The sequence below is a fragment of the Fusarium sambucinum genome, chromosome IV (genome assembly GCF_050947815.1).
Source record: "Fusarium sambucinum isolate potato_lamoka chromosome IV, whole genome shotgun sequence".
Taxonomy (NCBI): Eukaryota; Fungi; Ascomycota; class Sordariomycetes; order Hypocreales; family Nectriaceae; genus Fusarium; species Fusarium sambucinum.
The window spans coordinates 7,694,941-7,721,815 of record NC_139291.1 but is presented as its reverse complement, the minus strand read 5'-3'; the positions used below and the strand labels follow the sequence as shown (position 1 = coordinate 7,721,815).

Below are 26,875 nucleotides of genomic sequence, written 5' to 3'. Positions count from 1 at the left end.
AATAAATAATCTACTACATTGTAATGTTGGTTACCATACTATTTAGTCCATATACTTTGCAAACCACTCCACAAACTGATCCGGCTCCCTCTGAAAGTAAGTATACCCATCCCATCGCTTATCCGTCCCCTCAATCCACTTCAACTTCTTCTCGTCGATTGGAATATTGTCGTAAATAGACTGTACATCCGCAGGCGTCGTGCAAGGATCGTCGCGCACCTGATACAAAAAGGTTGGCACGTTGGTGTGCTTCGCATCCATTGGAGGATTGAGCTGGTTGATGTGGAAACTCGTCTTCATAAAGAACATCCGGTCAGCCTCCTCCATGAAAGACTCTGGCGCACCCATCGTCTTGATGAGCTTTCCGATGGAAGACCCTGCGGATATCGGCTGTGGCGCAACCATGCAACGTACGCCCTTGAAGGCTTCAGGTCGATGTCTCATGGCTGAAAAGGTCGCGTTTGCGCCTGCGCAGCGACTAAAGAGTCCAATAGTCATATGCTTTGTATCCTCACGTCCCCGCACATACTTGAGTGAGCCTAGAACATCGCGCCACTCAAAGAAGCCAAACAGTCCCTGGTTCCCCTGCCCGCTCAAACCATGGTTCCTCAAATCATACGCCAGGACATTGTACCCCGCGTCGTGTAGGATCTTGTAGTCTGGAATGAAGTTGACTTCAAAGTCGTTTCCAGGCATGAGGTTGTTCCAAGGTTCCAGGTGTGAAGGTAATCCTGCGCGGTTGAACCAGTGTGGGTGGTTGGCGATGATGATCTTGTCTGAGCCTTTACACGGGATGAACCAGCCTTCCAGAGGGACGCCATCGTCGGAAGGAAAGTAGATATCTTCAAAATCGAGGCCTGCTTCATTGGGGAAGTGCATTATTGGCGCGAGAGGCCACCCTCGGAAGTCGTCTATGACGGTTTGGAGGATGGACTTGAGTTCGTCTGTTGCCATCTTTGTTTCTGAGATTGATTGGCATGGATTCGAGAGCCAAGTTGAAGAAGATGCAAGGTCTTCTTATATTACACCTAGCCGTGAATATGACAGTTGAGTAATCGACTTCGACTCAGGCTTACCGTTGATGGAATCTCCACTCGAATCCTTCGTTCTTATTTAGTGCCTCTATTCGGCTTTATAGAAAGTCGCGATTTTATCCCGATTCATGTTTGAGCTTGTCGCGACAACTAGTTATCCCCGCTAACTCCAACAGTGTGCATATTGCAGGGGTTCAAGCTGTGAGCATCATAGATTCCATTCCTGGTAGTCACGTTAAATGATACGATTGTGTTGGAAGCAACGTTCAATTGATCCATGGACCTTATTGATCCAACCCTGATATTCTTCATGCTTGATACACTGGTACTTCAGGAGGGTATCCTGTAAGCTTCGAGCCAGGGCCGGGTCTGAACTTTGGCTCCTTGTACCATTCCTGCGCAGTCTCAGCAAGTTCCTTGACCTTGGAGAACTCGAATTGAGGGTTACCTAGAAGATTGTAAATCCCTTGTGCGTAGTCCTCCGAGATGTTGTATACCTGCGCCAGATACTTACTCTAATAGAAATGTCAGCTCTGCATATACTCAGTCGAATATGGGATTGTCTACCTGGATCTCGGGATACTTGACACGTCTGAGACCCTTGGCCGTGTTGTAGCAAGTGTTCTTCTTCTCTTGATCACTCATGACTCTCGTCCAAAGGTCCTTGGCCTGGTCGTAGTCGTTCTTTTTACCCTCATGCCAGTAGTGGCTCGCCCGGCTTACAACATTATCGTTGACCTGATAGGGAGCTTCGGCAGTATCAGGTCTAAACTTGTGAGCAAAGCTGTTGGGAGCATATTGCTTATTGCCCGCGTGATTGGCGTCTACACGCATAGGACCGTCAAAGTTGAGTGAGGCGTAGGACTTGGCCATGAAAGGACAGTTCACAGGTATTTGATGAAGGTTGACGCCGATACGATGGTATTGAGCATCGCGGTAGAAGAACATGCGGAACTGAAGAAGAGGGTCAGGCGAGTCTTCAATACCGGGGACCATGCTTCCAGGCGAGAAAGCAGCCTGCTCCACATCTCTGTGGAAGTTCTCAGGGTTCTTGTTGAGCACGAGTCTTCCAAATTCCTTCATTGGGAATTGTGATCTGGGCCAGACCTTGGTGACATCGAAAGGATCGAAGCCGAGCTTATCAGGGTCCGCCTGTCTGGGGTCCATGACTTGAACATGTGCTGTCCACTCAATCTCCTCGCCCTTTTCAATGGCCTCCCAGAGATCCCTCTTGGAATAATCCGGATCTTCACCACACATTTGCATAGCCTCACTGTCGGTAAACTGCTTCTGGCCATGCTTTGCGATGAAGTGGTACTTAATGTAAACGAACTCTCCATCAGAGTTGACCCATTTGAACGTGTGGCAGCCGTAGCCATGGTTGAAGCGCCATCCTTGGGGAGTTCCGTGGTCGCTGAAAAACATGAGTCCGGCATGGTTGGCCTCGGGAGTGTTGGCGAGAAGGTCAAAGAGGGCGTCATGATCCAGAAGGAAGTTGCTCGGGTTGCGGGACTGTGAGCGGATGACATCTGGTCCTTGAATAGGATCACGACAAAAGAAGACGGGCTTAGAAGGTCAGGTCGGAATCATGGAGGTCAAGAACACAGCTTACAAAGTTGAGGCCTACAAGGTCATAATTCCCCTCCATAGTGTAGAATTTGATGGCAAAGCCTCGAGGGTTTCGAGCCTCGTCTGGGAACTCTCTTCCAAGAGTGACGGTAGAGAATCTGACAAAGACAGGTGTCTTTTCCCCAACTGAAGAAAGGAAATTGGCTTTCTAAGATCAGTTAGCATGTCTTTATGTGCATAGTTTATCTGTCTTACAGTGAGTTCAGTGACATCTTTGGTGCATTCAAAGTAACCAAAAGCGCCAGAGCCGCAAGGATGAACCATGCCTGACATGTGTTAGCTGGTGGTGGTCAACGGAAGAACCGGTATACATACGTTCTAGGTTCTTGGATCTGTTGAAGTGCTGCTGCTTCCTATCTCAAGGTCAGATTTGAAATTGTAGCTGGGAGGGGGACTTACTGCAACAAGAATGTATCACTGATGAGAGGCAAACCCCCAACAGTCTTGCTATGAGCTCTGGATAAAGGTAAGCATACGTCAAGGCATACGAATATCAAATACATACGGGTCAGGGAAAGGAATGCCTTCGTTGTTGGTAAAGTAAGGGCCATCATCTTCCCTCTTCCCTCCGCCCTGTGCACCCGAGACCTTGGCGATGACATCGGCTGGCCCCTCATTGGCACCTTGAAAATGACTCGAACGAGGAGCCCGACGTTCTCCCTGTGCTTCGGCACCAATAGCAGCGCCAATGGCTTGTAGAGGATGCTGACGAGGGTCAAGTTGGTTGGAGTTGTTCATGGTGGAGATGGTTGGCATATGGCCTATTTGAAGATTAGAATAAAGGATCGAGAGACGGCGTAGCAAGAGGGGGATGAGGGGGACAAACGCTGTTTTATAGACCCTCAAGGCGCCTTGATACTTCCATCTTTTCATTCCAATATCAACAATGCACCTGAGCCGGAGGAAGCTCCGGATCATTGACACGTCGTTTCGGGGTGCATGGCTTGGATGCATTGATTGCAGCCAAACAGATTGAATAGGTCATGGTGCTAAGCAATGTATAAATGATAAATCTCTGGGATCCAATCGAATTGACCGGATTGAAAACGGCTGAGGAAAACTGACCTAGAAATGACTTGATATGTTGGAATACTGTCGTCATGGGAGAGTAATAGATATTTTCACCGCTTCGGTAATGTGACTGCGAGCAAATCTATGATCATTTTGAGGAATAAGACTTGAGAGTTGTATGCATGAGAAGGAATCGGGAATTTCCATTGTTTGGGATTGTTGCCTGGTACTTGGGAAGGTCGATGAAAGGTTGGTGGCTCTTGCCTGGTGTTGATATCGGCTGACTAACAGACACAGACGACTACACAAGGGATTCTGGTTGGGTGTTTCTTCACTCTCCTCGTAACCTGAAATTACTCATCTTGTGATTCTCAAGACGAAACAAAGAAGGTGCGGTAGTGTTTGTCCCTTAGGCTAATGATAGTTTGGCCAATATCTTTGAATAACATCATGACAAGAAGGACACCTGAAGGATAACGGCCGATCAAGAAAGAAGAGATTGTTCTTGTGAGTATGTTTGTGAGACATACTTCCTTCCTTTGAGACGTCTCAGCCAGTTGCACTCAAGTCCCGATGAATCATGCACTTTATTCCCCTGCGAGACAGATTTGCCCTGCACTTTCACTTGCACTTACAGGATATCTTCAAGAAGGCCAAATAGCTAACCAGATATACAGCAAGCAGAGAACGTTATATCAATCTTCTCTCGCCACACCGTTCAACCAGTTCCCTCAATCCAAGTGGCAGTTTACGCCCAGGGGCAGGAAAGCAACGGCATGTTCATAAATCTTGTTCCTGGCCGACATCTCTAATAGTTTTCACTAGTCAAGATCGATCAGACCTAAAGCTTGCCGCCCTGAAACTTTATTCGGTTGGTGTCTTGAGCTCGACAGGCACTGGAATTTAGAAGCAGGGACGATTTCCTAATGCGTCCATGCTGACGACGGGTCTCTTTTTTAGCCATTAGTTGAGATCCTACATTGACACCTCGTCGAATTTGTCTTTAATGCGCAACAGTAAAGAAGCTGGGGTTGGGAGCGAGGGTTGAGCCGCATTCTGTCACCACATTCAGGGAATAAGTAGTAACGTAGACTAGATAGATCTTGATGGGAACAAATAGAGACAATAAATAAAATAAGTTACAGATGTCTACGGATTCTACATTGAATGTGGTATCAACATTCAGGAGAGCAGGACTCTGAACAAGGGTCTTCCTGATATCAAGAGATGGGTGCAAAAAAAAACCTTAGAAGTAGTGTTGAGGATGAATTAAAAATAACTACTTGGTGTCTCTTAATTAATGACATCGATTGATCATATACCTGACTAATAATACGAGAATGCTCACAGGATCAGAGAGTGCCAAGTCAGTATTGCCTGAGATGACATCAACCACATCAACATACGACTTGGCATAAACCATCTCGTACGGCAACTCTTCACCAACAAGGAAGTCCCATATTCTGACGTCCAGACAATCGAGCCCCAAACCCAAGCTCCCGATCTGATCTAACTTGGTTACCCCAGCACTACCGAAAACAGCCACCCACAGATACCGTCACCTACACACATTCAGGCAATTGGCCCTGAATATCAACGACCATTAAAAAGAAACGCCCGGGGACGGAAAAAGGAACAAAGCGCCGGACGCATAAGAGGAAACGTGGTGTCGCACAGGCAACTATCCATGTTGGAGATCGGATTGTGCACAAATAGATGAGACGAGACAAAGATTGCTTGCTAGAATAAAGCTAGGAAACAAATCACCGGTATGGGAAAAGGGAGTGGATGCTTCCGGGAGGAGTGGATGCAATCGTGGCTGGAATGTCTTACATGTCTTTAACCAAAAGCAAAAGCCGACATCACCAGCGCCGCACGCGGCAACCTACGCACGAAAAAAAGAAGAGAACCATGGAAATGGGAGATGCTAACTTAGAGTTAAGATCTATAAGGACAAAATACACGATCGGTGCAAGACATATAAACCCCCAAGTCTTGGTATGTGTCTCAATTTTTTCTCATCACCATCACTCACTCACTCACTCACTCGTATAAGTACAACACTACAGCCTCACTCGACATTCGCTAAGAAGAATTAACAACACTTTCGCTCCGACTCAACCAAAATGTACAACAAGGTTCTTCTCATCGCCCTCTCCGCCTCTGGCGCTCTCGCCTCGGTTCAATACTCGCCCAGCTTCCCTCTTCTCTCGGTCCGCCAAGTCGTCGAAGTCCCCTGCTCGGAGCAGAGTCTCAAGGACTGTGGTAGCGGCTGTATTCAGCAAGACTGGACATGCTGCCCTAGTAAACAGGGCGGTTGTCCTCCTACGGCGTACTGCGAAGTCGGCACCAATGCGCAGTACGGCTGCTGTCCCAACGGAAGCGTTTGCAATGGCGAGGGAGGCGGTAGCACTCGTGGTTCGACCGATACTCTGACTCTGGCTGGTGGCGATGCTACTACTGTCGTTCAAGGCGGTGGTAACACGGCTGCGACGGAGCCTCCTGTCCTTGAGGGATCTTCCACCGCCGTTATTGTTCCTCCTCCTGTCGACACTCCTGTCGACACTCCCATGGCCAGCTCTCCGGTTCCTCCTGTCGACACCCCTGTCGACACTCCCATGGCCAGCTCTCCTGTTCCTCCTGTTCTCCCGGTTCCCAGCGGTACTCCCGTTCCTCTACCCGTCCCGCAGACTCCCGGTGTTCCTGTCGTCCCGGTTCCTACACCCAGCTCAGTCGTCGTCAACGCTGGAACATCCAACAGATACAGCATGTTTGGTGGTATTGTGGCTGGTGTCGCCGCTCTCGTTCTCTAAATGGCATTCGGTTTCATTTGTTTATTGGTATAGATTGTTGGATTAGATGGTTGGCATTAGGAGGAACTATGAAAGGCAATTGAGCGTCGGTAAATGCCAGGCGGCATGTAATTATTTATTGATCAATGGGACACTAACGCGCATTCGGGGACTTTTCACTTCAAGATTCCTTTGTCATTGTGATTCATGTGAAAATGTGGTATCAATTGGTTCTATATATTAAACTTTAAAGCCAAAGCAGTCCTTGCTAAGGCGTCGCTTTTGTCATTATTCCATCGCTTACTCAATCTTGACACAGACCTTGCCCTGGTGCTGACCAGACCACTGGTACTCGTAAGCCTCACGGAGTTGCTCGAGGCTGAAGACCTTGGAGTCGACAACGGGGCGGAGCTTCTCAAGGTTGGCCTCGACAGCGCGGCACATGTCCTCCATCTGAGCGCGGCTACCGACGAGGAGACCTCGGGTGGTGCAGAGGTTGGAAAGGCAGTCGAGGAAACCGGGGTCGTTCTGGCCGGTACCACCGACGAATCCGATGATGGAGATGACACCGTCAATCTTGACAGCGTTAAGGGACTGCTTCATGGAAGAAGGACCGGCGACCTCGATGATGTGGTCGACACCAGCACCGCCGGTGATCTCCTTGGCCTTGGCTCCCCACTCAGGAGTCTCCTTGTAGTTGATGATGTGGTCGGCACCAAGCTTCTCGAGGAGCTTGGCCTTCTCGCTGGAGCTGGTGGTAGCGATGACCTTGGCGCCGGCAGCCTTGGCGAACTGGACGGCGAAGATGGAGACACCACCGGTTCCCTGGGTGAGAACCCACTGTCCGGGGAGGAGCTTCTTGCCCTCGAGACCGTAGAGACCGTTCCAGGCGGTCAGACCGGCGCAGGTGAGAGTGGCAGCCTCGTGGAACTCGAGACCCTTGGGCATGGGGACAAGACCGTGCTCGTCAAAGGCTCCGACGGAGCGGAAGGTACCGTCAATGACACCACCGAGACCGGTCTGGACGCTGAGGTTGTCGAGAGAGCCGCCGATGTGGCCCTGGTTGAAGAGAGTGACGACCTTGTCGCCGGGCTGGAATCGGGTGACGTTCTTGCCAACGGCGAGAACGGTACCGGCACCGTCAGAGCCGGGGACGACGCCGTCCTTGGCGGGGAAGGGGTAGCGTCCAATGGGGAGGATCAGATCACGGTAGTTGAGGGAAGCACCCTGGACTAATAGAGGTTAGTGGTTTGTATACAATTGAGTGTTGATAAAGACTTACGCTTGACGAGGACCTGGCCATCACCGAGCTCAGGAGCAGGAGCCTCTTCGAACTTCATGCCACTGAAGTCCTTGGCATCCCGAGAGGGGATGATCCATTGCTTAACGGTTTGGGGGATAGACTGAGACATTGTATGTGAAGTTTGTTGGTGTTTGTAGTTATCGAGAATGAAGATTGTTGATGAGGAGGAAAGTGGTGTTAGTGACGGTTCGATGTGGTCTTTATATATCTCGATAATCTATACCGACAACCGTAGGATAAAACTCTTTAGATAATAGCAAAGACTCAAATATGGAGATTTGTAAGACAACAAATTGATGTCCGTGCAAGAAGCCGATTTGTAAGAATCGTGGTTCGATGTAGATGCGAATTAGAGTGTTGAAACTGACGTAACCAACCCGTATCTAGTGGCAAGCAGTGGATACTTGACGTTTTACTGTTTCAATGCGACAATCTTCAACTGCCGATAGAATTCTTTTTTTTAAGTGGACTAGGGAATGGAGACCAATTGCGGGCTTTGGACTAAGAATCCCGATGAAGCCATTCAGAAAAAACTTGATCCACATTGAGTCCACGCGGATCCGAGATTGTCAATGCCTGTCTTTTTCTAGAGTAGAACCGCCGGGTTTCTTACATAGTAGACAAAAGTCTGATTGAAGAATGGGTATGTCTTGTCAGTGAGTTTTATGCCACGTTGGTTTGATGACTCGTGTGCATTGCATTACAGCAACTATCTGCATGACATAACACGAATATGGCATTTGAACATCGTACAGTATGTAGCTTACAGTTAATGACGTTCAAGAATATGAGGTTCATGATTGTAAAGTAAACAACTCTAGGGTATCAATCGGTGATACAATAATGGGGCTTATTGTTCTGCCCCCGCCAACTGTCATCTGTCATCAACATATTGACAAACTCCCCAGGTCCTTGGTCCTTCAAAACAATCACATAATACATCCGATCCATCCCCCAATGGCTCACACTCCATCTCAATTAACCGTCAATCTGGGTCTCCAGCTCCCATACTCCCCCAGTGGAACCCCCCGCCCACCGTCAGTTACAGGCATAGTTGTCTTTTCAGGCGGTAGCGCCGCCAACAATCTCGTCGATGTCTTCGAGAGCGTTCGAGAAGCGAATCAGTGTACCCTCAGTTACGTGATCCCCATCTCTGATAACGGAGGTAGCAGTAGTGAGATCATTCGCGTCTTTGGTGGACCAGGTTAGTTTTACCACGTGGCAGGGTTCTCCCTCCCTAGTCCTGGTCCTAGTAGTAACAGCAAATAAGGTATCGGAGATGTTAGATCTCGTCTCGTTCGCCTGATCCCAGATGACAACGGAAACCCCGAGACCGTTGCTATCAAGCACTTCTTCAATCACCGCCTTCCCAAGAACTACGCCATTGCTAGATCGGAATGGTTTGAGATTCTAGAAGCTACTCATCCACTGTGGGACGACATCTCATCGCCCAAGCGGGAGCTCATCCGATCTTACCTCAACAGCTTCAACCTTGAAGTTGTGAAGCGCATGAAACCGAGTAGTCGCTTTGACTATTCTGGTGCCAGTATTGGAAACCTTTTTCTTACCGGTGCGCGTTTATTCACTGGTAGCTTTGAAGCTGCCATCTATCTCTTGAGTTCTATCTGCTCTGTGCCGGATAGAATAGCTGTCCTTCCGGCGCTCAACACCAACTTTGCGAGCCATATTGCTGCCAGCCTTGAAGATGGTACCATAATTACTGGTCAGAATGACATTTCTCACCCGAGTGCACCCACGGCTGCCGTACCGGGGACATCAGCTGGCGTGCATAGTCCATCTGTGTCGCGACAGGGACCATGGCATCACGATCATCACCATGTAGAGGATGCAAACTTACCCGGTACACTGCCAGCGCTGCGACGACCAGCGATTGCATTCTCAAAAGAACAAGAGGAAGACCTACCGGCCCGAATCTCGCGATTGTGGTACATCAATCCATACGGTGAAGAGATCAAGATGCCCGCCAACCCAAGAGTCCTGGACGCCCTCGGATCCGTGCACAGCGTAGTATACAGCATCGGATCTTTATTCACGTCACTAATCCCCAGTCTTGTTCTGCGCGGTGTAGGAGACGCCATCACAAGCCCGCACGTGCGCAACAAGATCCTCATTCTCAACGGCACCACCGACCGAGAGACAGGTCCTTCTACGGCGCCGTTTACAGGATTGGACTTTGTCGGGGCAATTGCCAATGCTCTCGCCGACTCACGCGGTCTACCGAAACCTTCAGAGGAAGATTATAACCAGTATGTGTCGCATGTGATTTACATCGAGGGTCCGACGTCGCCCAAGGTGGACAAGCAGCAGTTTGGACAGCTGGGTATTGACGCGACGCGGTTGTATGGACCCAAGGATGAGAAAGGACGTGGTGGAAGGTATGATGCCAAAGCTTTGACACAAGCTCTTGAGACCATCATCGGGAGAAAGGATGCTCGGTCGGATAGAAGTCGACGTAATACTCTTGTGGGCTGACCTTACCTGGGTGATTCAAGATGGGAGATATAGAAAAGAATATGTATTAGATGTTATAATATCGATGTGATATGCATTCAAACTCCAGGTCTGACCTAATATGCTATCCATTGCCATCAGTAACCAAGGTCATCATCTCCCAAAATGCGCCGTCCGTCCATCCGTATCGCTCATAACCAGCTTCCCATTTCCCATTTCCATTTGCCAAAGTGTTGGGTTCTCATCAATCGGCATACGCGGGATTAAACAGCAAATAAGCCATGACGACAGGCCAAGCCGTGGATAATAACAGGGCTCCGATTACAGAACCTCCCGTCGTCCGAATGCGGTCGTAAGGGCCCTTCCAGCGGTCGACGAGGGCGCATGTAGCAAAGATCATGGCGCAAGCGTAGAGAGAGGCGCCCCAGAAGACGGCGAGGTGAAGGTCTGAGTTTTTGTCTTCGGGGCTGAGGACGACGCCCGAAAGGTCTGGAACGAATGTGGAGGAAAGATTGCCGCCCATTTTGTAGTAGGTATGTAGATTTGGTGGGGTTTGTGGTTGTTTGACAGTGTAACCAGAGTAAAATTAAAGAGAGGTTCGTTCTGGTATTACAAAGAAATATAAATTGGGGAAAAGGTTCACTCGCCAGCGAGGAGATGTATAAAAGAATGAGATGAGAGAGACAAAGAGAGAGAGAGAGACTGAGCTGAGTGAGTGCTTTCTAAAAGAGCGAATCATTCCAACAAAAGAGCACAAGATGGGATGTCTTGATGCATGGGATGAAGCAGGGGTTAGGGAAGTGACCAATTAGACTTACGGACAAGACACTCTTTGAGGTCGGGGCCAAGACGACCCGGTCGCGGATGCGTCTCGTTGGTTGAAACAAGTGCAACTATAGATACAAGGGACCAATTGATGTATTCTTTAAGCGCGCGGCATGTATCTAATAGTCACAGCACATACGACTATCTATAGTGAGCTGACAGATGTGATATTAAGCTGATTGCATGGCATATGTTAATTTCCATCTCTTTTACTCTTTATTCTTTGTATTTCTAACAACAACTCTATTCTCTTCATCCCCTGGCACCATCTCAGATTTGTTTCATACCTCGGTCGATGGCCCGATGTAACCATGATAAAACCCTTAGACCAAACATCCAAACAACAGGGTGATGCAGATTTCTCGATTAAACCCCTGTAAAGTCTTACCATTTTATGTATAGCATTGATTACTATTTCTTGGCTTGACCATTTCTTGTCATCCGAAACTTGTCACCTTCTCCTTATGGTTCTTCCCTCTCTGTCGGGCTCATCTCAAGCCGGCCCATCTTTTTCAGTTCAGGTTACAGGACAACACCTGAACTTTCTTGGGAATTAAAGACAAAAAGTAGTCATAGAGGCAAAAACAAAACAGTACGTCAGGTGGCCATTTCTGTTATCCACTCCCATCTTTAGGGTTCTAGTACTACGCTATTGAGTCATAACATCACTGGTAAGGCTGATTTAACATTTCTCGCATCAACCACTTTATAGTCCCAGGTTTTGTACCACTCGCGTGCTATTAACTTTAATCAACACGCACTTCCATCACAATTATCTGGAACCTTCTATCTCAAGATGCCCATCACAAGTCCCACTGTCACGTCACGAATCTGAAGATTTTAGATTTCTATTCTCACGAGGAATAGAAAAGTTGGCCTACAAGCTTCAGGGTAGAGCAATGTAAACTGGCCTGCAGATATTATCTATAATGCTTTTATTAATGGTCAAAGTTTCTAATATCTTAACTATATCCTCGAGGCTGTTTATTGCAGGAACCACCAGTTTAAACCATTTATGCCATCAAAGATTGTATCGTCAAAAGATCCACCATTAAAGACTCCATTATCAAAAACTCCATTATCAAAGACTCCGTCAGGTATGTTCTGGGCGTTTCCAACTCCAAAAGAGGGGACGGGCATGGGTTGACCTTGTTGGAAAGGCATAGGCTGGCTCTGCTGGAAATGCATCAGTTGACTCTGCTGAAGATGCATCGGTTGGCTTTGTTGGATAGGCCTAGGTTGACTTTGCTGAAGATGCATCGGTCGGCTTTGATGAACATGCGTGGGCTGGCTATGTTGAAAATGCATGGGTTGACTTTGGTGATGATACATGGGCTGACTTTGCTGAAACGACGTATGTTGACTTTGTTGATAATACATGGGTCGACTTTGCTGGAAAAACATGGGTTGACTCTGTTGAAAAGACATAGGTTGACTTTGCGGTTGTATGTTAGGCAAGAACCCATTCTGCCACGTCCTCGCCCTATTACTCGTATCCATAGCCTCCAACCTCTCTACCTCCTCCCGCTTCCTCTTGTCCCTTCTTGCCTGCTTTTCCATAATAAACTGCTGGCCTTGGACCCTTGCGCCGTTTTGATGGTCTCCGCTTAGTTGGCCAAAGGTCTTCGGCTTCCTCTTTCGAATTCTGAGGCCATTGACGGTTTCATACGCCTCGAGGAGTATGTCGTCTGTGAGCTTTTTGAGATCTCTACCCTTCTCCGGCTTTGGGATACGGGCGTATACGGCGTTGACTATCTCGGCCTGTTGTTTGAAGGTGTCTTGTGCTTCCTGATTGGGTGCCCAATTCTCAACACCAAAGTCCATCTCGTGCGACTTGTCGTTGGCTAGATCCCATACCACACTTTCTTCAACAGAGCAGAAGGATTCCAACATCTCGTCGGGAGTTCCATCTGATAAGATAGGTGATTGTGGTTCGGGTGAACCAGAGGCAGCGGATTCAACTATGGAGGGCTCAACGGGTAGTGAGGGAGATGATGGTGGTGACCCGAAGAGAGACTCATCTGTGGAGGGCTCTCGAGAAGGAGGTGAGGGAGATGGTGATGACCCGAAGAGGGACTCGTCTGTAGAGTGTTCTCGATCTAGTGTGGAAGACATGTTGTTTGAATCTGAAGTTGTTGTTAAGGAGGACCACACAAATGTCTGTTTAGTACTTATATGATTACAGGATCTACCCAATGCTTTGTTCTAGATTTTATAGTCGAAAAAGAGAAAGAATTCTGCAAGGCAACAGATGAGCCCAAGGAACCAAAAGCTGGGGGGAATCACTTTCCCTCCCCATCCTGCTGCGGTGCATTTTTTGAAGTTTATCGACGCGTACTTGGAAGGTTATACGCGTCCAGGCCAAAGCATATTGAACCCCGTGCTCCATCCTAACAAAGAAATAGGTCAATAATCACACTTGTCCAGCGAGAGGAGGCGAAATTAGCCAGTCACTAGCACCTAGAGTTCTGTGTGATTGATTTTTACACTCAGGTGAGTGATATATAACCCAAGCGTGATTCGGTGGCTGACAGATGAAATATTAAATCAGCCTTATCAATGAGGATATGGTCCAATGGTGCAGATTACATTATCTGTATCCTGATTAAAAATTATCCAAAACTCAGCCTTGAACAAACTCAAAATTTCCCAACATTTATTCTTCCCCCACATTCTCAAATTGATACAATATTCAATGTGGCCTCAATTTCAAACCCTCCACTGGAACTGTACCCTAATGTCGCTGATGCCGCGGAGTACTATCTCTAAATGCATCGTTCATCTGCATATACCGCAATTCCCTGGACCTTGATCTGCTAGAACCCCGTAGCAGTTCACTCATACTAATGGGTTTCGGAGAAAAGACCACATAAGGCCTACTTCCACTACTACTCAAGGCCCAAGGACTTCCAGTAGACCGAGATGGTGGAAGAGCTGGTGTCGAATAACCACTTGGGGTTGAGGGGGTTTTGGGTATGTGATTGAGACAGTAGTCTTGATATCCGTCAGCCTTAGGCAGGCCGCACTCGGGCTTTAAGCATGCATCCTTCCGACAGAAACCATGTTTGATCTTGGCTGGATTCAAACAGTCGTTGTTGAGGCAGCGGTGATCAGAACAGAAAGGGGATCTCCAACCATGAGTCCGGGCTTCTTGATTACATCCTGATAGTTCGCAAGTGTGTCGAGGGCACCTCTTGAAGTTGAAACCCTTGGAGTCGACATAAGAACTCCTACATTCGATGACAGAACACCTGTCTAAGATGAAAGTTAGCCCCTGAAGATGATAAGAGAAGAATACATACGTCTGTGACAGAACCGAGTGCCAGGGGCACGATCAAGGTCTCTGGGTCGATTGCAGCTTGGAATAGAGCACTCATGCTCGGCACAAAACGACGATCCCGTCTGGACGATACCATGGCATCGTGCCATCTTGCATTGACAATGGTAGGCGCAAAACTTCTTCGGATCGTTATTGGAATCCAAGTCCACATGCCTGGTACATCCCGACGACGCACACGACTGATGGTGACGGCATTTTCCTTTGCTCCGGCCCGAGGCCAACGTCTTCCGAGTGCAGTGAGGATGCTGACAAGAGTGTTTGTCGCAGTAGTGTTTTGAACTTCGATCCGAAGAGCAGTCCGAAGCCTCGCATTTGTTCTCCTTGGCGTGATCTTCACAGTACTTGGTGTTTGAGTCGCGGCGATGTTTGTAGCAGTCATCTGCCTTGCAACGATCTGAACTGCGTTAGTGCTGGGCTTTGGAATATCAGAGTACATGGCACTTACGCTCTGAGCAAATCCACAACGTAGTGTTTCCCTTGGAGAAACGGAAGGATTTGTCTTCGTCTGATATTCTTTTGCTGCATCCCGGGCTGCCACAAATTGCGTCTGTATATGTCAGTCTTTTGCGTCAATAAGATGACTTATAACTCACGATATTCACAGAACCTCTCTCCGTCTTCTGAAGGCGTGCGGCATTTGTAAGAAGCATGGCAGCTGTCTAATGACTTGTTAGGAACTCTTCTTGGTTATTCGACGCTATACTCACGTTTAGAGCAGTAATAGGAACTCTTGTCACTACTTTGATAGTACGCTACCTCTCTATCACAGTGCCTCTTTCGACACTTGCGAATCGATCGATAACTACTCCCACTGCTGGAATGAAAAGGCATAGTGAAGGTGAGAGTACAGCGTGAGGTTGATAGGAGATACTGTGTTATCAGGATCGAATAAAAATACCAGAAGAAATTCTAGAGCTGATAGATCGCTCAACAGGGTTTGCGTTCCTGAAGTAGATGAAGTAAAGGATGATAGAATATGAGCATCCAATGTTCGATGAAACAACTTGAACTGAAAGGTAGTTCGACAGCAGGATGCCCGAGGTTTATATATTGCCAGCAGAGGTTCTGGTACAGAATGACAGTCGCTCGAACGGATTGAGCCGTAGCCGCAGTTCGCTTGCAGCTTTATATAGTTTGGCTTGTGTTGCCCGGTTTAAGCTTTCGTTACACCCTGGATGTTATCTTGACACCTTTTAGCAAAACGTGGGCTCGTTACACCTCGGAAGCTGATGCGGCTTGCCATGCGATGGAGACTGGATGCCTGTTGAGTGACGTACTTTATTGATGGCTGCCGTTCCGAAGTGTATAGTTAGAACGGGTGCTCATAACTTGACTTCCTAGAAAAGCATAAAGGTTAGTAAAGATGTTGTCAATAATCACAATAGGAATAAAACAAACACTCGATGGCGTGTATTCCACTTGGAAATACAATGGAGAACACTTTCAACCATATTGAGGTATGTTCCTCCATCCTCTTCTTCCATTGATAGTGGGATGACATCTTTCTCGGGAAACCATTTACGATATGGGACCACAATCGCCGCATGACCATCGCTCTCAAACTATGACAGCATATCAGTCCAGTGTTCCTCTCGAGTTGTCTCGGGCAATCAGGCTCCCTCTCAAACAGTTGCTTCCTTAGGAAAAGCGAACCGGTGTTTCAGAGAAACAATGACGTTGAAGTCTGAATATTTGATGAGCCTCGATTGTGGCTGCACTTCCCGAAGTTGTACGCTGTACGTTGTAACCGATTCCGTTTGTTGAACACTATTTTCAACCCAAATACTTGGCGCACAACTCAAAGGTTTGTCATCGTGAGATTGTGAGGCTCTTATCCCTTGAAATCTCAAGGTAAACCGGGCGATGCTGTGGACTGTTTGCGGTGCGCAGGAGCCGTAGACGAAGATAGCGGTGATTGGTGTCTATCGGAGGAACGGCGAAATCGTCAAATGACCAACAAACGACTGCAGGCCTGTGATTGTGTAAGTGAGGTTCTAGTTCAAAGAACTAACTCAACTCTTCTTGTGTTGCAGCTTCGCCAAGGGGTAGCCAAGTAGCGAGCCGACCGGAGCTTTCTCACCATGGTAAATGAGTCCAGGTTTTGTGTTTAGTCGTACTTCTCGTTACTGATCTCATCGTATATGTCGCTGTCTGGGCCATGACTGATGATAGATCAGGCAGCTTCTTCAAGGTCAGCTGGAGGCCTCAGGAGGGAATTAAGGGTAAATACATTTAAATTGCTGGTAGAACTGTTGAATCAGACTCGCAATGCGATTTGGACGCTTTTGAAAGATGTAAACCCCACTGTTACAGTAATAAAAATCAAGTTATTTCTCGTAGAAATCAAGTCGATAAAACAGGATCGTGGAATAAACAAAACAAGTGTATTTGGTAAAGGAAATGATGCAAGTTCTAATTGATTCACCCGCCCAAAACACGTAGGCTAGCTCACTACAGTTCTTTCCTTCTATTCTCCAGGCTGCGAGTTCCACCTTCCATCCGAATTGTCAACTGCTCCCTCCTTCTTTCCTAAACGCATTTTCCATCCCAAGCTCAACAAAATTGACAGTCAAACCAAAATCATGTTCTCCCAGATTCTGGATCGTTCCAAGACTCTGATGCAAAGTTGCGCGAGTTCAACTCTGGTATCAACTTTGCCTCACGTCGGGATCTTCGCTGTCAAAGGTAACTAAACGCCCGACGCCCTCTCTGCAGAAAAGGTAGTATGGGACTGTGTCATACAATGCAGTTACATGAATTTTCGCCTGTAATTACTCTTATTAGCAAAAGAGTGTGACCATTTCAAAGGCGTACTTACTTGCCGTGTTGCCGGCAGAAAATACAGTGTGCTAACATTGACGCAGCTGGAGTCGACAAGGCATCTAGTCTGACAGTCGAAACAGTCTCACCCATCGTGTCAAAGCATCTCATCGTTATTGCGGACAAGATGTTCGATCACGGCACCAGTGTCGATGCTACGTCGAAGGATAAGATGAGGATCGAAGGCTTCCCCTACATGGGAGGACCGAACACGCAAACCATCAGCAGACAGACTGACGAAGCATGTTTCGCCCGCATCCAACAGAGGTACAAGAGAAGGCTGCTGGAATAACAGGTAACAGAAGTACTGATCTGCTGCAGACAATCCACAAACTTGGTTCACCAAGATGCCCTCGCCTGTCAGCCCTACTTCCAAAGCTTATCAGTCATACGCAAACTCAGCATCAAACACGACAAAGATGGTGCTCACCTTGACAAGCAAGACAGTGAACCACTGATTCTTGCAAGATTCGGGTCCTCCGCGATCTGTCTCTGTCTCTCGAAGACCATCGACATTTTGGAACGAGGGCCCGAGTGCATTTAAATATGACCTTGATCATTACACAATGTACTCCCTTCTACCTTCGCAACATTTACCAACTTGGGATCACTATCATCTGCTTGTCGAGGGCTTGAGCTTGCCTGACGTGATATACGATGGAAACTTAGGAATTTCCAGCCAGTCAGTATCCTTGGTAAGCGACTGTGCACCCAGCTGATCTCAACGATAGGCGTATCTCGAATATCATCCTTTTGATTGCTACTCAAAACCAGTTTCGGACCGATTGGAAGCATTCAGGCGGCAAGCAGCATATTTGCCTCTTATTTCTGGGTGAAAAGCTTAGAATCAAACATACAACGTAGCACCAAGACGTTAATGACCCTTTCGGTAGGACTTGCTCTTTTTCCTACTCTTCCATCCACATGGACAATGGGCTGACGTTTGTTTCATCGGCAATTGTTTTGTACCATCAAAGGACAACTTACATCACGGGCTTCACACTGAGTGTCGGCAGATCTACCACGATACCAGCTAATCTGGTGGCATTTTTGACAAGAGATGGAAGAGAGCATCTGGGCACATGTCAGTTGACTACCACCTGAAATTGCTTTGATATCACCGCTGTGTGATTGGGATCCTGTGTTGATACGGGTGATGCTCAGCACCATAGGAGTTACCGTCTACGGATGAACGTTACCGACGTACATGCACAGTCTTGTGATCATGTTTCTTGACCGGTAAATTGTGATTTGCCTAATATCAACTCGATTCCCTCAAGCATCTATCTTGACAAACTTTACGTGAAAGCTTGGTCAATTTGCTAAACATCATTACGAACTCAAGTCACAGGCAAGAATCGATATCAAGGCAATATCTACACAGGTGCGTCATCTCCGAAATCTACTCATGATTCTTCAAGACGCATGTCTCAGGAGTGTGAAACACAAACCATGTGACCATCCACTGACGTTTTGTCTAAAGAAGTCTCAATGCTCGTTCCGCACTATCTACCCCCTGCCTACCGTGGTGGTGTTAGCCGCCTTGCTGAGAATGTTCTTTTCATGGGATTGCCGAGATTCAAGGCAGAAGAGCAAAAGTGCAAGCGGTGCAAGAAGAAGCTACCATCATCGAACCGGCTAGTTGTTGCATTCGAAGACAGAAACAGCGGCTTGTGCATGACTGTCCGGCCTATAACACCAAAGCCAGCAAAGGACAAAAGAAAGATTGACGATTAGTTTGGATTTGCGGGATGATCTACAGAAATCAAAGGTTCGTTGCATCTGTCTCTATTTGGATATACTTGCGAGCCACCTTATAACGTCTACTTAGTAATGACATGTTGTCATTCGTGCACATGGCATTGGTGCTGGTGGACCAGGGTCCCATCTACGAGAAGCCGGTACTTGGTCCTGTATGTCAAGGATGTAGAATACTAAAGTATCACCGGTCTCCCCGAGCATCGTGATACTTTTCTATGCTGCCACAAATACAATACAACACCCAAAGGCTTCGGTTTCCTGTGCCGTATGAGTGAAGATGGAGCTTTACTTTCCAACAACTGCCAGGTCAAGTTCCGTCGCCAGTTGCCCTTGCTACGTCAGATTCATCATTACGTCCTTTGTAATAATAATGCAACAGGTATCATTTTTGCCTTCTGTTAGAAATGTACTAACCTATGACTCATCCTAGATTTCCCCAATGAAATACCGACAATCGAGACTAGCCCTTGCCTCCTTTCCCCTTTTACATTCGTATCTCTCTCAACGATCATATCCAAAGCCATATCTGCCTATACCAATGGCACTCTCGATTGTAGAATCAACAATATTACATCTCAAGATTTCCAAACATGGATCCTCAAGTTGGCTCAACCCTCACTGTACTCGATACGCTTCCGAAGATAACGAGGTTTGGTTGAGAGGTAAACCCGAGTCATCATTGATATCTTGTTAATAGTCTTTGAACTCCGTGAACCTCTGTATTGTCCCAAACTCACAGTGTTGGGCGGTTGGGATGCTCGTCTTTCAAGGTCAACAGCAGGCCCATCGCTTCCATTGGCAGCAGGATGATGTCCGCAATATTTCCTTATTACAGAGTGAACTTTACAATGTCTCTTATCCGGGAGACAGGCCATGCATCCAGTGCCCCCTTCCTATGCTCCCTATTGCCAACCACTCTTAGATATTGGCAACTGAGGGGGGCGTCAATAGGCATTTTATATAGGTATGAATAGTTGCCAATCTCTCCTCCATGTGCGCATGATAAAGGGGAGGGCGGGGAAGAGACTGTCGAGCGCCGGCGGCAATGGCGAGTAATAATTTGGAGGCTATACATTATTATATCTGGTAGCCGATGGTAAGGATTCGAGGCGAGGCAGTCATCATATCACGTATCGAGATCTGAAACTTCTACAAATTACTGATGTCGTTACTAAGGGTACTGCTGAACAAATCAAAAGGGATATCATCATATGTATAAACGAAAAATTTATTTTCATGCTTTATCAAAATAATTATGCTGGCCATTGACGTGACTGGCACAAGGTTATTCTACCGTTTACATATCCGTAGACAACCTTTCAGCTTCAAGAAAAATACCCCATGAATCCCTTTTCCACTACAGTTCAGCGCTGAGAGGCAGATTGCGAGAACTGCTACCAACCCAGATCTTCTTGGCGTGATCAGTGATCACCCAGTTCTGGGCATTGACATCCCAGTTGCTCAGGTCACGACGAGTAAGCTGAGCGGTGAATGTGGCACTCTCACCAGGAGCGATGTTCTCGAGACGCTCGAAACCACGGAGGACACGGATGGGCTCGTTCTCACCACCAAGGCTGACGTAAAGCTGAGGAACCTCGTCAGAAGTAGCATCGCCAGTGTTGGTGATGGTCGCGGTGACAGTGTAAAGGACGTCCCAAAGCTGAGGGTTGCCGCCAGGAGCACCACCAGAAGCAAGACGGGGCTGAGATGAGCCGTTGAGAGCGTTGGGGGGGAGGAACTCGCCGGCGGTGTCACCAAAGTTACCCTCGACGTCGTTGGAAGCCTCTTGGGCGGAGGAAGAGGTGTTGAGGAAGGGGTAGATGAACTTGTAAATGTAACGGATGCCAGCAGGGAACTTGTAGTCATCCAGGTTCTTGCTAAAGTTGCCGTAGCTGGGGGCGGGAATGGTGTTTCCGACAGGGGGGCTGTAAGAGGCGTTGCTGACAGACTGGACCTTGAGGTCAGAGTACTCAAAGGTGGTCCAAGACAAACCGAAACCGAACTCGTAGAGAGGAGCAGCAGAGTCGTTGGTAGCGCGCTTTCCGTTGGTGCTAGGGGATTGCTTGTCAAAGTGGCGGTAGTCGATGAAGTTGCCCTCGGTGAAGTCCTCTTGGGGAGCACCCTCGCCGTTGTTGGCCTTGTAAAGAACCTCAGTACCGTAGCTCTTGGCAGTGCGACCCCAGGTAAAGACGGAACGTCCAGGGCTGGTCTTGCCGTAGAGGATATCAGCGATGGCGTTACCAGTCTCTTGTCCAGGAACACCGGCCCAAACAATGGCGGTGATGTTGGGGTTGTTGTGCCATTCGGTCAGCAGAACGGGGCCGACGGTGTGGAGGACAACAATTGTGTTAGGGCAGATGGCGGAGACGTTCTTGATGAGCTCATCACCTTGGTTCCACAAAGTGAGGTTCTTGCGGTCGCCGTAGTTGCCGTCGACTTCAATGAAACCCTCACCAGCATTGGCATTGGCAAAGACGATGGCAGTGACGTTGGGCTGACTGACAAGAGCCTGTGTCTGGGGCCACTGGTTGTTGTTGAGGATGCTCTCGTATCGACTGCCGTCCTGAATAGCCTGGAGCGAAATGCCTTGGTCGGGGGTGACGAGGTAGGGGAATTGGGAGGTTCCAGAACCCCATGACATGGCAAGAGTACCGTTGTTGCATCCACGATCGCCGCAACCGTTGGGACCGGCAGGGTTGGGGCCAGCGTCCTCACCAATAACAGCAAGGAATTGGGGCTTCTTGAGAGGAAGCGAGCCAGAGTTCTTGAGGATGACAGTTCCCTTTGCGCCAGACTCGCGAATATGGCGCTTGTGGTCGTGTTGAACATCAACAGCAAAGTTGACCTTTTCTCGGTTCTCTTGGGCGTAGGGCTGGATAAAGCCGTACTCATCTCGAGTCCAAGCGGAGAAGTTGATGTCGGGTTCCTCCTCAACAGATCGACCAACCTTGAAGAAAGCGGCCATGATTCGGGTAGCCATGTCGTCGATTCTCCAAGCGGGAACGGTACCGTTGACAACAGCGAGGGTGAGGTTTCCACCCCAGAAGCTGAAGCCAGTGTTGAACTCAGTGTCACCGGGCATGGTCATGTCAAGACCAGCAACGGCGGAGGCGGCACCAGTGTGCTGAGCCTGCCAATCACTCATGACGAAACCCTGGAAACCCATCTCGTCCTTGAGGATTCCGTTGAGGAGCTTGGAGTTTTGGCAAGCGTACGAGTTGTTGACCTGGTTATAAGAGCACATAATAGAGCCAACACCGGCGCGGACGGCGTCGGCAAAGGGCCAGTTGTAGAGTTCGTGCATAGTCTTGTCATCAATGTTGGAAGACAGAGACTCGGAAATGTTGAACTCGCGAGACTTGACTTCGCCACGTTGACGGAAGTGTTCTATGGAGGGTTAGTTTGTTCCTATAGCGATTTAAAGTAACTCCAACATACCTTGCTCGTTGGCGATGTAATGCTTAGCACAAGCGATGACTCCTGAATCTTGGATTCCCTTGACGGTCTCAGCCATAGCATGGCCAGCGGCATAGGGGTCGACCGTGAAGCCTTCCCAGTTTCGTCCACCGGCAGCGTGACGACCAAGAGGACCTGTAGCAGGGCCAAGGGCAATGTCGATACCCTTCTCCTTAAATTCGGTACCCATCAATCGTCCTCGCTCGTACCAGAGGGCCTTACTCCAAGAGGCACCAGCAGTGACACCAGTGGGGAAAGCGCTGTTGTAGTCGGACAGGCGAATTCCGAGAGGACCATCCTGGAGACACAGACCTCGCATACCAAGACGAGGGATAGATCCCACGTTTCCTACACAACGTTCGCCTTGCCATCTGAAGACCGAGTTAGCTGGGGATTGAAGTATGTCTTGTCGCTCATTACTTACCCAACACCAGTGGTCAAGTTGACCTTTTCCAAAAGAGTAAGTTGGGACACAAAGTCCTTTGCCTTGGCGTAGGCTTCCTCCCAACCAGGAGCCTCAGGGTCCATCCATGGTGAAGGATAGTGAGGAGGAGAATAAGCGAGTGTGTCGCGCGCAACGAGCTTTTGACTGTCAGTATGAAGATCAAGAACCATTATTCCAGCAACCATCGCAGCTGGCGACACAAGAAATGAGAGGCGCATCTCTACAAGTAGATCAAGCGCCTCGGGGAGTAATCTAGAGATCGGAACGGGATGCGAGAAGAATGTCAAGGCTACAAAGCCAGTCAAAAGCGTAGAGAAGAACAAGAAAAGGGAAGAAGTAGAGGATTATGGCGATGTAAGCGAGGAAGACAAGTTCAATGATCAGAAGTAGAGACATGTTTGAGGCTTGTTTTTGTGAAGATATCGCGTTTGCAATACAAATATCGTGAGAAAAGCAAAATGGTTGTGGCCTGGCAAAAGTTGAGGTGAGATGAAATGAAAGGAGTAACTTACATTGACTCCTGCCAAAGTATCAGGGACTTGGACGGCAGCTGCAGTATCACTGCCAGCAGCCAAATAAACGGCTGCGGCAAGCCAATTGGCCTTCATCTTGTCGGTTTCTTGCTGTAGATATAACTAAAGCGACTATAATAATATTCAGTGAGTAATTTGGGTCTAACAGAATAATAAATGCTTCTCTATTTAAGGAGAGCAAGCGAGGGAGGGAAATAGTGACTGACAGGAGTTTACAGGGCTAGTCCAATATATTGGAGGCTAGTTATTGACCCTGGAGGTTGTAATATTAAAGACGACACAAGATGTAGGTCAACACGAGAAAAAAGAGGGAGAGGGATAGTCGATTTTATATTAAACAGACAAAGCTTGTCCCATGCAGAGTCAAAATGTAAATAATAAACGCACGACAGATGCTGTGGTCATTTTACAAAGTTCAGCGCGCATCCATGCATGCTACTCTACTACCTTGAGTTTAAACCATGTAGAGACCACTCCACTGTAAACTTTTTGCAAATCCCTTCCTTTCAGAGTTTAATCACACCCGAGGCCGGTTCTCCCGTGCAAAAAAAGACAAAGAATACCCAAAAAATGGGGAGTTTATGGACATCGTCATCAAAGTCGTCTGTCTCTCTTTACCCCACAAATCAGCAAAAACACGCCGCTGGAGGGTCGATCATGGTTGGGATTGGACAATTGCTTATTGAACAGGGTCTTGGGTTTATGGGTTTATGCTAGGTCGTGGGGTAAAAGGGCCGATGTTGAAAGAGGAGAAATCATCTTTCTATCAGACTGATCAGAAGACTTGAGCCTTGACTTGCATCGAAAAGACGCGGTAGCATTCTTGCAGGGCCATCATTGACGTCACATCGTCTTGTCTTCTTTTTTCATCTCCCTTCTGGTTGATGCTCTTTTGTTTACCCGTCTCACAATTAAGAACAGGGATCTATACATCTACAGGTTGAGTTTATGGTCGGATACTCTGTGAATCATGGTAACTCAAGTCTGACAACGTTACACTACAGTTTTCCAGCTCATCACTTCGAGGTCAGAGTCGGGTCGCCATGGATCGGCATAGCTAAATTTCCCAAAAAGGTCGTACAATCTTTTATGCTTTTACCTTTTGCTTCACTTTGTCTATTTAGGTCAAAGTTTAAGTGATCCCACGACATATGCCTCGGTAGCACAAAATTACGTCTCCTCTTTTATCTTGACCGGTTCGATTCGACTGTCTACAAGCTGTTATGCCTCTCCCCATTCCCCACGATGAGGGTCGGGTCTTACTATTCTTCCCCGCAAAATGGGACCAAGAGATCCCTGTCTCTTAGTCAAAAGCGATCGTTTGTGTCCGACAAACGCCCGTGGGATTGCGGCCCGTTGATCCTGTGATGCGTTTCTTGGGCCATCTATTCCATATTGGTGATATTATTTCTATTCTACCGTAGTTGATCCATGAGATTTTGTTCCGCTACGACATAAATACGGATTGCTCGGTTGTGCCTTGGTTTACATGTAACGGTCTAGAAGTGGCGCAGTTGAAAGTTGGGGATCATGGACATGACATGCAAGAGGCAATTGGCCTTGGATAGACACGAGCCTTGGGTTGTATGCATACTGCACATGTTTAAAAACGACAAACATTATTAGTTAGATGACGCAGTAGCTCAATTCCTATACAGGAAGGTGTGTAAGCTCTCATCGTGCAAATTTTTCTCTCAGGGAACCTCACGATATCCCAGCCATATTAATCAATGACCCCATTATACTACATTACATTCCTCGAACCGGTAAACCGCCCGAGATCATTAAGAACCTTTGTCTCCTAGGCCTCTCTCCAGTTTTTGTCTCCATACATTAATTAGTAAAGGCCGGGAACAATTCGAGACCGAACAATCTTGCGATACTCCTCCCAGTCCTTACCGTACTTGCGGTGACACTTTTCATCATCGCGGCGCTCGCGGTGAACAAGAAGAATGCCGAAGTAGAGGATGTAAAAGTAGGTAATCAACATGCCCCATCCCTTGGCCTCACCCTGAACGACCTCACGACCGTCGCGCATAACAAAGGCACCCTCAACGTTGGCTCCGGCGCTCATGATCTGGTAGCCAGCGAGACCCGTGGGAAGGCAGTAAGGCCACGACTGGATCCAATCGCCAAGGTAGTTGATGTGTCGGGACATACCCCACCAGCCAGTTGTAAGCAGCTTGCTACCCGTCTTGGTCTGGATGTACTTGAGGTGGGAGACCTTGGGGTCGTTGGGGTTGGTGCGGAAGCGGTTCTTCTCGTTGTTGGCCGATCGGAAGATGTAAAAGCCAAGACCGATAAGGCCGAGCATCGCGGCGAGACCCAGAGGACCGAGCGAGACGGGGTGGACGGAGAGGTAGCGGGTCTGAAGCGAGTATACATAAGGCACCCAGACAATGTCGCCGAAAGCAAGCATCATGCCGAAGCCGTCGGTGGTAATGTCCATTGTCGTCAAAATGGCGGGCTCATTCCACCAAGAGTCAAAGACATACAAAGCCTGGACAGCGGTGATGAGGATAGAGCTATCGGTCACGAAACCGTAGTTGCGGTACTGCTGAGCGCACCAGGAGCAGTTCATGATGATCCAGCCCATCATGCCGGGTCGGAGCTCGAGGAATTCCTTAATGTCGACCTCACCGATGAGAGGAATCTCAATACGGGGGTTCAATTCACGACCAATGAACCAATCGTACAACATGTTACCCGAGTGGCCTCCGGCAGCGAGCTCGCGGTTCTCCTTGTTGCCATGCTTAACGCTGAAGCTTCGGACGTAGACGAATGTCGCAACGAGATACGAGTAGATAATGTTGGCCGAAAGGATCTGGATAAAGTTCTCCGACATGAAGGTCCAAACAGGGAATTCGGCGCCCTGAGCAAAGGTTCCGGCGGCAAGGACAACGAGAGTGAAAGTACTAGAGTACAAAGCTAACAGAGGTTAGTTATGAATATGTGGACTTTGAAGAATGACGAACTGTTGAATCGGTAGTTGAGTCTTCCACCGGAGCTCAACTCAGTACCCTCAACCTCGATTGCGGGCAAGACGCGGTAAAGGATCAAAGACAAAACATTGTATCCGATGACGGCGATTGTTCCGTTCCAGCTAACAAGACCAGCAACTCCATTGTGAGGCCAGCCAACTTCTTGCTTCAGCGCATCGAGCGAAAGAGTCTTGGGTTGTAGAAGAGAGGGCGCGGGACAACCAGAGATGTCATTGCAGACAAAGTTAAAGACGTATACGAGAACGGGGAGGAAGAATGAGATGGCAAAAGCTCCAGGACTATAATTGTATTAGTTACACTTGACTCAAAAGAGATAAAGTAGGATTGACTTACGGGCCAAAGAATTCGTAGCCGTGCTGCTCTTGCGCAAGAGGCTGTTTAGGCTTGACGGCCATGGTTAAGGTTGTTGTGAATTGAGGAACAACCGTAGAAAATTAACTTAAAAACAGTTA

General features: G+C 48.0%; 13 protein-coding genes across 13 annotated transcripts; 5 read left to right on the top strand and 8 right to left on the bottom strand.

Moving 5' to 3' along the window:
- Positions 1-42: 42 nt before the first annotated feature.
- Positions 43-954, bottom strand: FSST1_002496 (Alpha/Beta hydrolase protein; the record flags this gene model as incomplete). The annotated part of the gene is made up of 1 exon (XM_083228492.1): positions 43-954. One exon carries the CDS (start codon positions 952-954, stop codon positions 43-45), a length of 912 nt encoding a protein of 303 aa, XP_083092678.1.
- Positions 955-1,342: 388 nt separating this feature from the next.
- On the bottom strand, positions 1,343-3,401 carry FSST1_002495 (catalase; the record flags this gene model as incomplete). The annotated part of the gene is made up of 7 exons (XM_083228491.1): positions 1,343-1,549; positions 1,602-2,600; positions 2,647-2,811; positions 2,859-2,929; positions 2,979-3,016; positions 3,063-3,119; positions 3,169-3,401. The coding sequence occupies 7 exons, from the start codon at positions 3,399-3,401 to the stop codon at positions 1,343-1,345; spliced, it is 1,770 nt and encodes a 589-aa protein (XP_083092677.1).
- Positions 3,402-5,800: 2,399 nt separating this feature from the next.
- FSST1_002494 (uncharacterized protein) lies at positions 5,801-6,487 on the top strand (the record flags this gene model as incomplete). Its single annotated transcript, XM_083228490.1, has 1 exon — positions 5,801-6,487. The coding sequence occupies one exon, from the start codon at positions 5,801-5,803 to the stop codon at positions 6,485-6,487; it is 687 nt and encodes a 228-aa protein (XP_083092676.1).
- A 279-nt stretch (positions 6,488-6,766) lies between these two features.
- Positions 6,767-7,878, bottom strand: FSST1_002493 (zinc-dependent alcohol dehydrogenase family protein; the record flags this gene model as incomplete). The annotated part of the gene is made up of 2 exons (XM_083228489.1): positions 6,767-7,698; positions 7,749-7,878. The coding sequence occupies 2 exons, from the start codon at positions 7,876-7,878 to the stop codon at positions 6,767-6,769; spliced, it is 1,062 nt and encodes a 353-aa protein (XP_083092675.1).
- Positions 7,879-8,726: 848 nt separating this feature from the next.
- Positions 8,727-10,262, top strand: FSST1_002492 (gluconeogenesis factor YvcK family protein; the record flags this gene model as incomplete). The annotated part of the gene is made up of 2 exons (XM_083228488.1): positions 8,727-8,973; positions 9,040-10,262. The coding sequence occupies 2 exons, from the start codon at positions 8,727-8,729 to the stop codon at positions 10,260-10,262; spliced, it is 1,470 nt and encodes a 489-aa protein (XP_083092674.1).
- A 223-nt stretch (positions 10,263-10,485) lies between these two features.
- Positions 10,486-10,764, bottom strand: FSST1_002491 (uncharacterized protein; the record flags this gene model as incomplete). The annotated part of the gene is made up of 1 exon (XM_083228487.1): positions 10,486-10,764. The coding sequence occupies one exon, from the start codon at positions 10,762-10,764 to the stop codon at positions 10,486-10,488; it is 279 nt and encodes a 92-aa protein (XP_083092673.1).
- Positions 10,765-12,050: 1,286 nt separating this feature from the next.
- Positions 12,051-13,181, bottom strand: FSST1_002490 (uncharacterized protein; the record flags this gene model as incomplete). The annotated part of the gene is made up of 1 exon (XM_083228486.1): positions 12,051-13,181. The coding sequence occupies one exon, from the start codon at positions 13,179-13,181 to the stop codon at positions 12,051-12,053; it is 1,131 nt and encodes a 376-aa protein (XP_083092672.1).
- A 619-nt stretch (positions 13,182-13,800) lies between these two features.
- FSST1_002489 (uncharacterized protein) lies at positions 13,801-15,237 on the bottom strand (the record flags this gene model as incomplete). The annotated part of the gene is made up of 5 exons (XM_083228485.1): positions 13,801-14,274; positions 14,369-14,800; positions 14,852-14,953; positions 15,000-15,061; positions 15,114-15,237. 5 exons carry the CDS (start codon positions 15,235-15,237, stop codon positions 13,801-13,803), a joined length of 1,194 nt encoding a protein of 397 aa, XP_083092671.1.
- Positions 15,238-17,353: 2,116 nt separating this feature from the next.
- FSST1_002488 (uncharacterized protein) lies at positions 17,354-17,770 on the top strand (the record flags this gene model as incomplete). Its single annotated transcript, XM_083228484.1, has 2 exons — positions 17,354-17,493; positions 17,548-17,770. 2 exons carry the CDS (start codon positions 17,354-17,356, stop codon positions 17,768-17,770), a joined length of 363 nt encoding a protein of 120 aa, XP_083092670.1.
- A 22-nt stretch (positions 17,771-17,792) lies between these two features.
- Positions 17,793-18,090, top strand: FSST1_002487 (uncharacterized protein; the record flags this gene model as incomplete). Its single annotated transcript, XM_083228482.1, has 2 exons — positions 17,793-17,908; positions 17,958-18,090. 2 exons carry the CDS (start codon positions 17,793-17,795, stop codon positions 18,088-18,090), a joined length of 249 nt encoding a protein of 82 aa, XP_083092669.1.
- A 627-nt stretch (positions 18,091-18,717) lies between these two features.
- On the top strand, positions 18,718-18,963 carry FSST1_002486 (uncharacterized protein; the record flags this gene model as incomplete). Its single annotated transcript, XM_083228481.1, has 1 exon — positions 18,718-18,963. The coding sequence occupies one exon, from the start codon at positions 18,718-18,720 to the stop codon at positions 18,961-18,963; it is 246 nt and encodes an 81-aa protein (XP_083092668.1).
- A 1,381-nt stretch (positions 18,964-20,344) lies between these two features.
- Positions 20,345-23,496, bottom strand: FSST1_002485 (beta-glucosidase; the record flags this gene model as incomplete). The annotated part of the gene is made up of 4 exons (XM_083228480.1): positions 20,345-22,374; positions 22,426-22,814; positions 22,868-23,025; positions 23,401-23,496. The coding sequence occupies 4 exons, from the start codon at positions 23,494-23,496 to the stop codon at positions 20,345-20,347; spliced, it is 2,673 nt and encodes an 890-aa protein (XP_083092667.1).
- A 1,762-nt stretch (positions 23,497-25,258) lies between these two features.
- FSST1_002484 (delta(14)-sterol reductase) lies at positions 25,259-26,818 on the bottom strand (the record flags this gene model as incomplete). The annotated part of the gene is made up of 3 exons (XM_083228479.1): positions 25,259-26,349; positions 26,397-26,701; positions 26,757-26,818. 3 exons carry the CDS (start codon positions 26,816-26,818, stop codon positions 25,259-25,261), a joined length of 1,458 nt encoding a protein of 485 aa, XP_083092666.1.
- Positions 26,819-26,875: the final 57 nt, after the last annotated feature.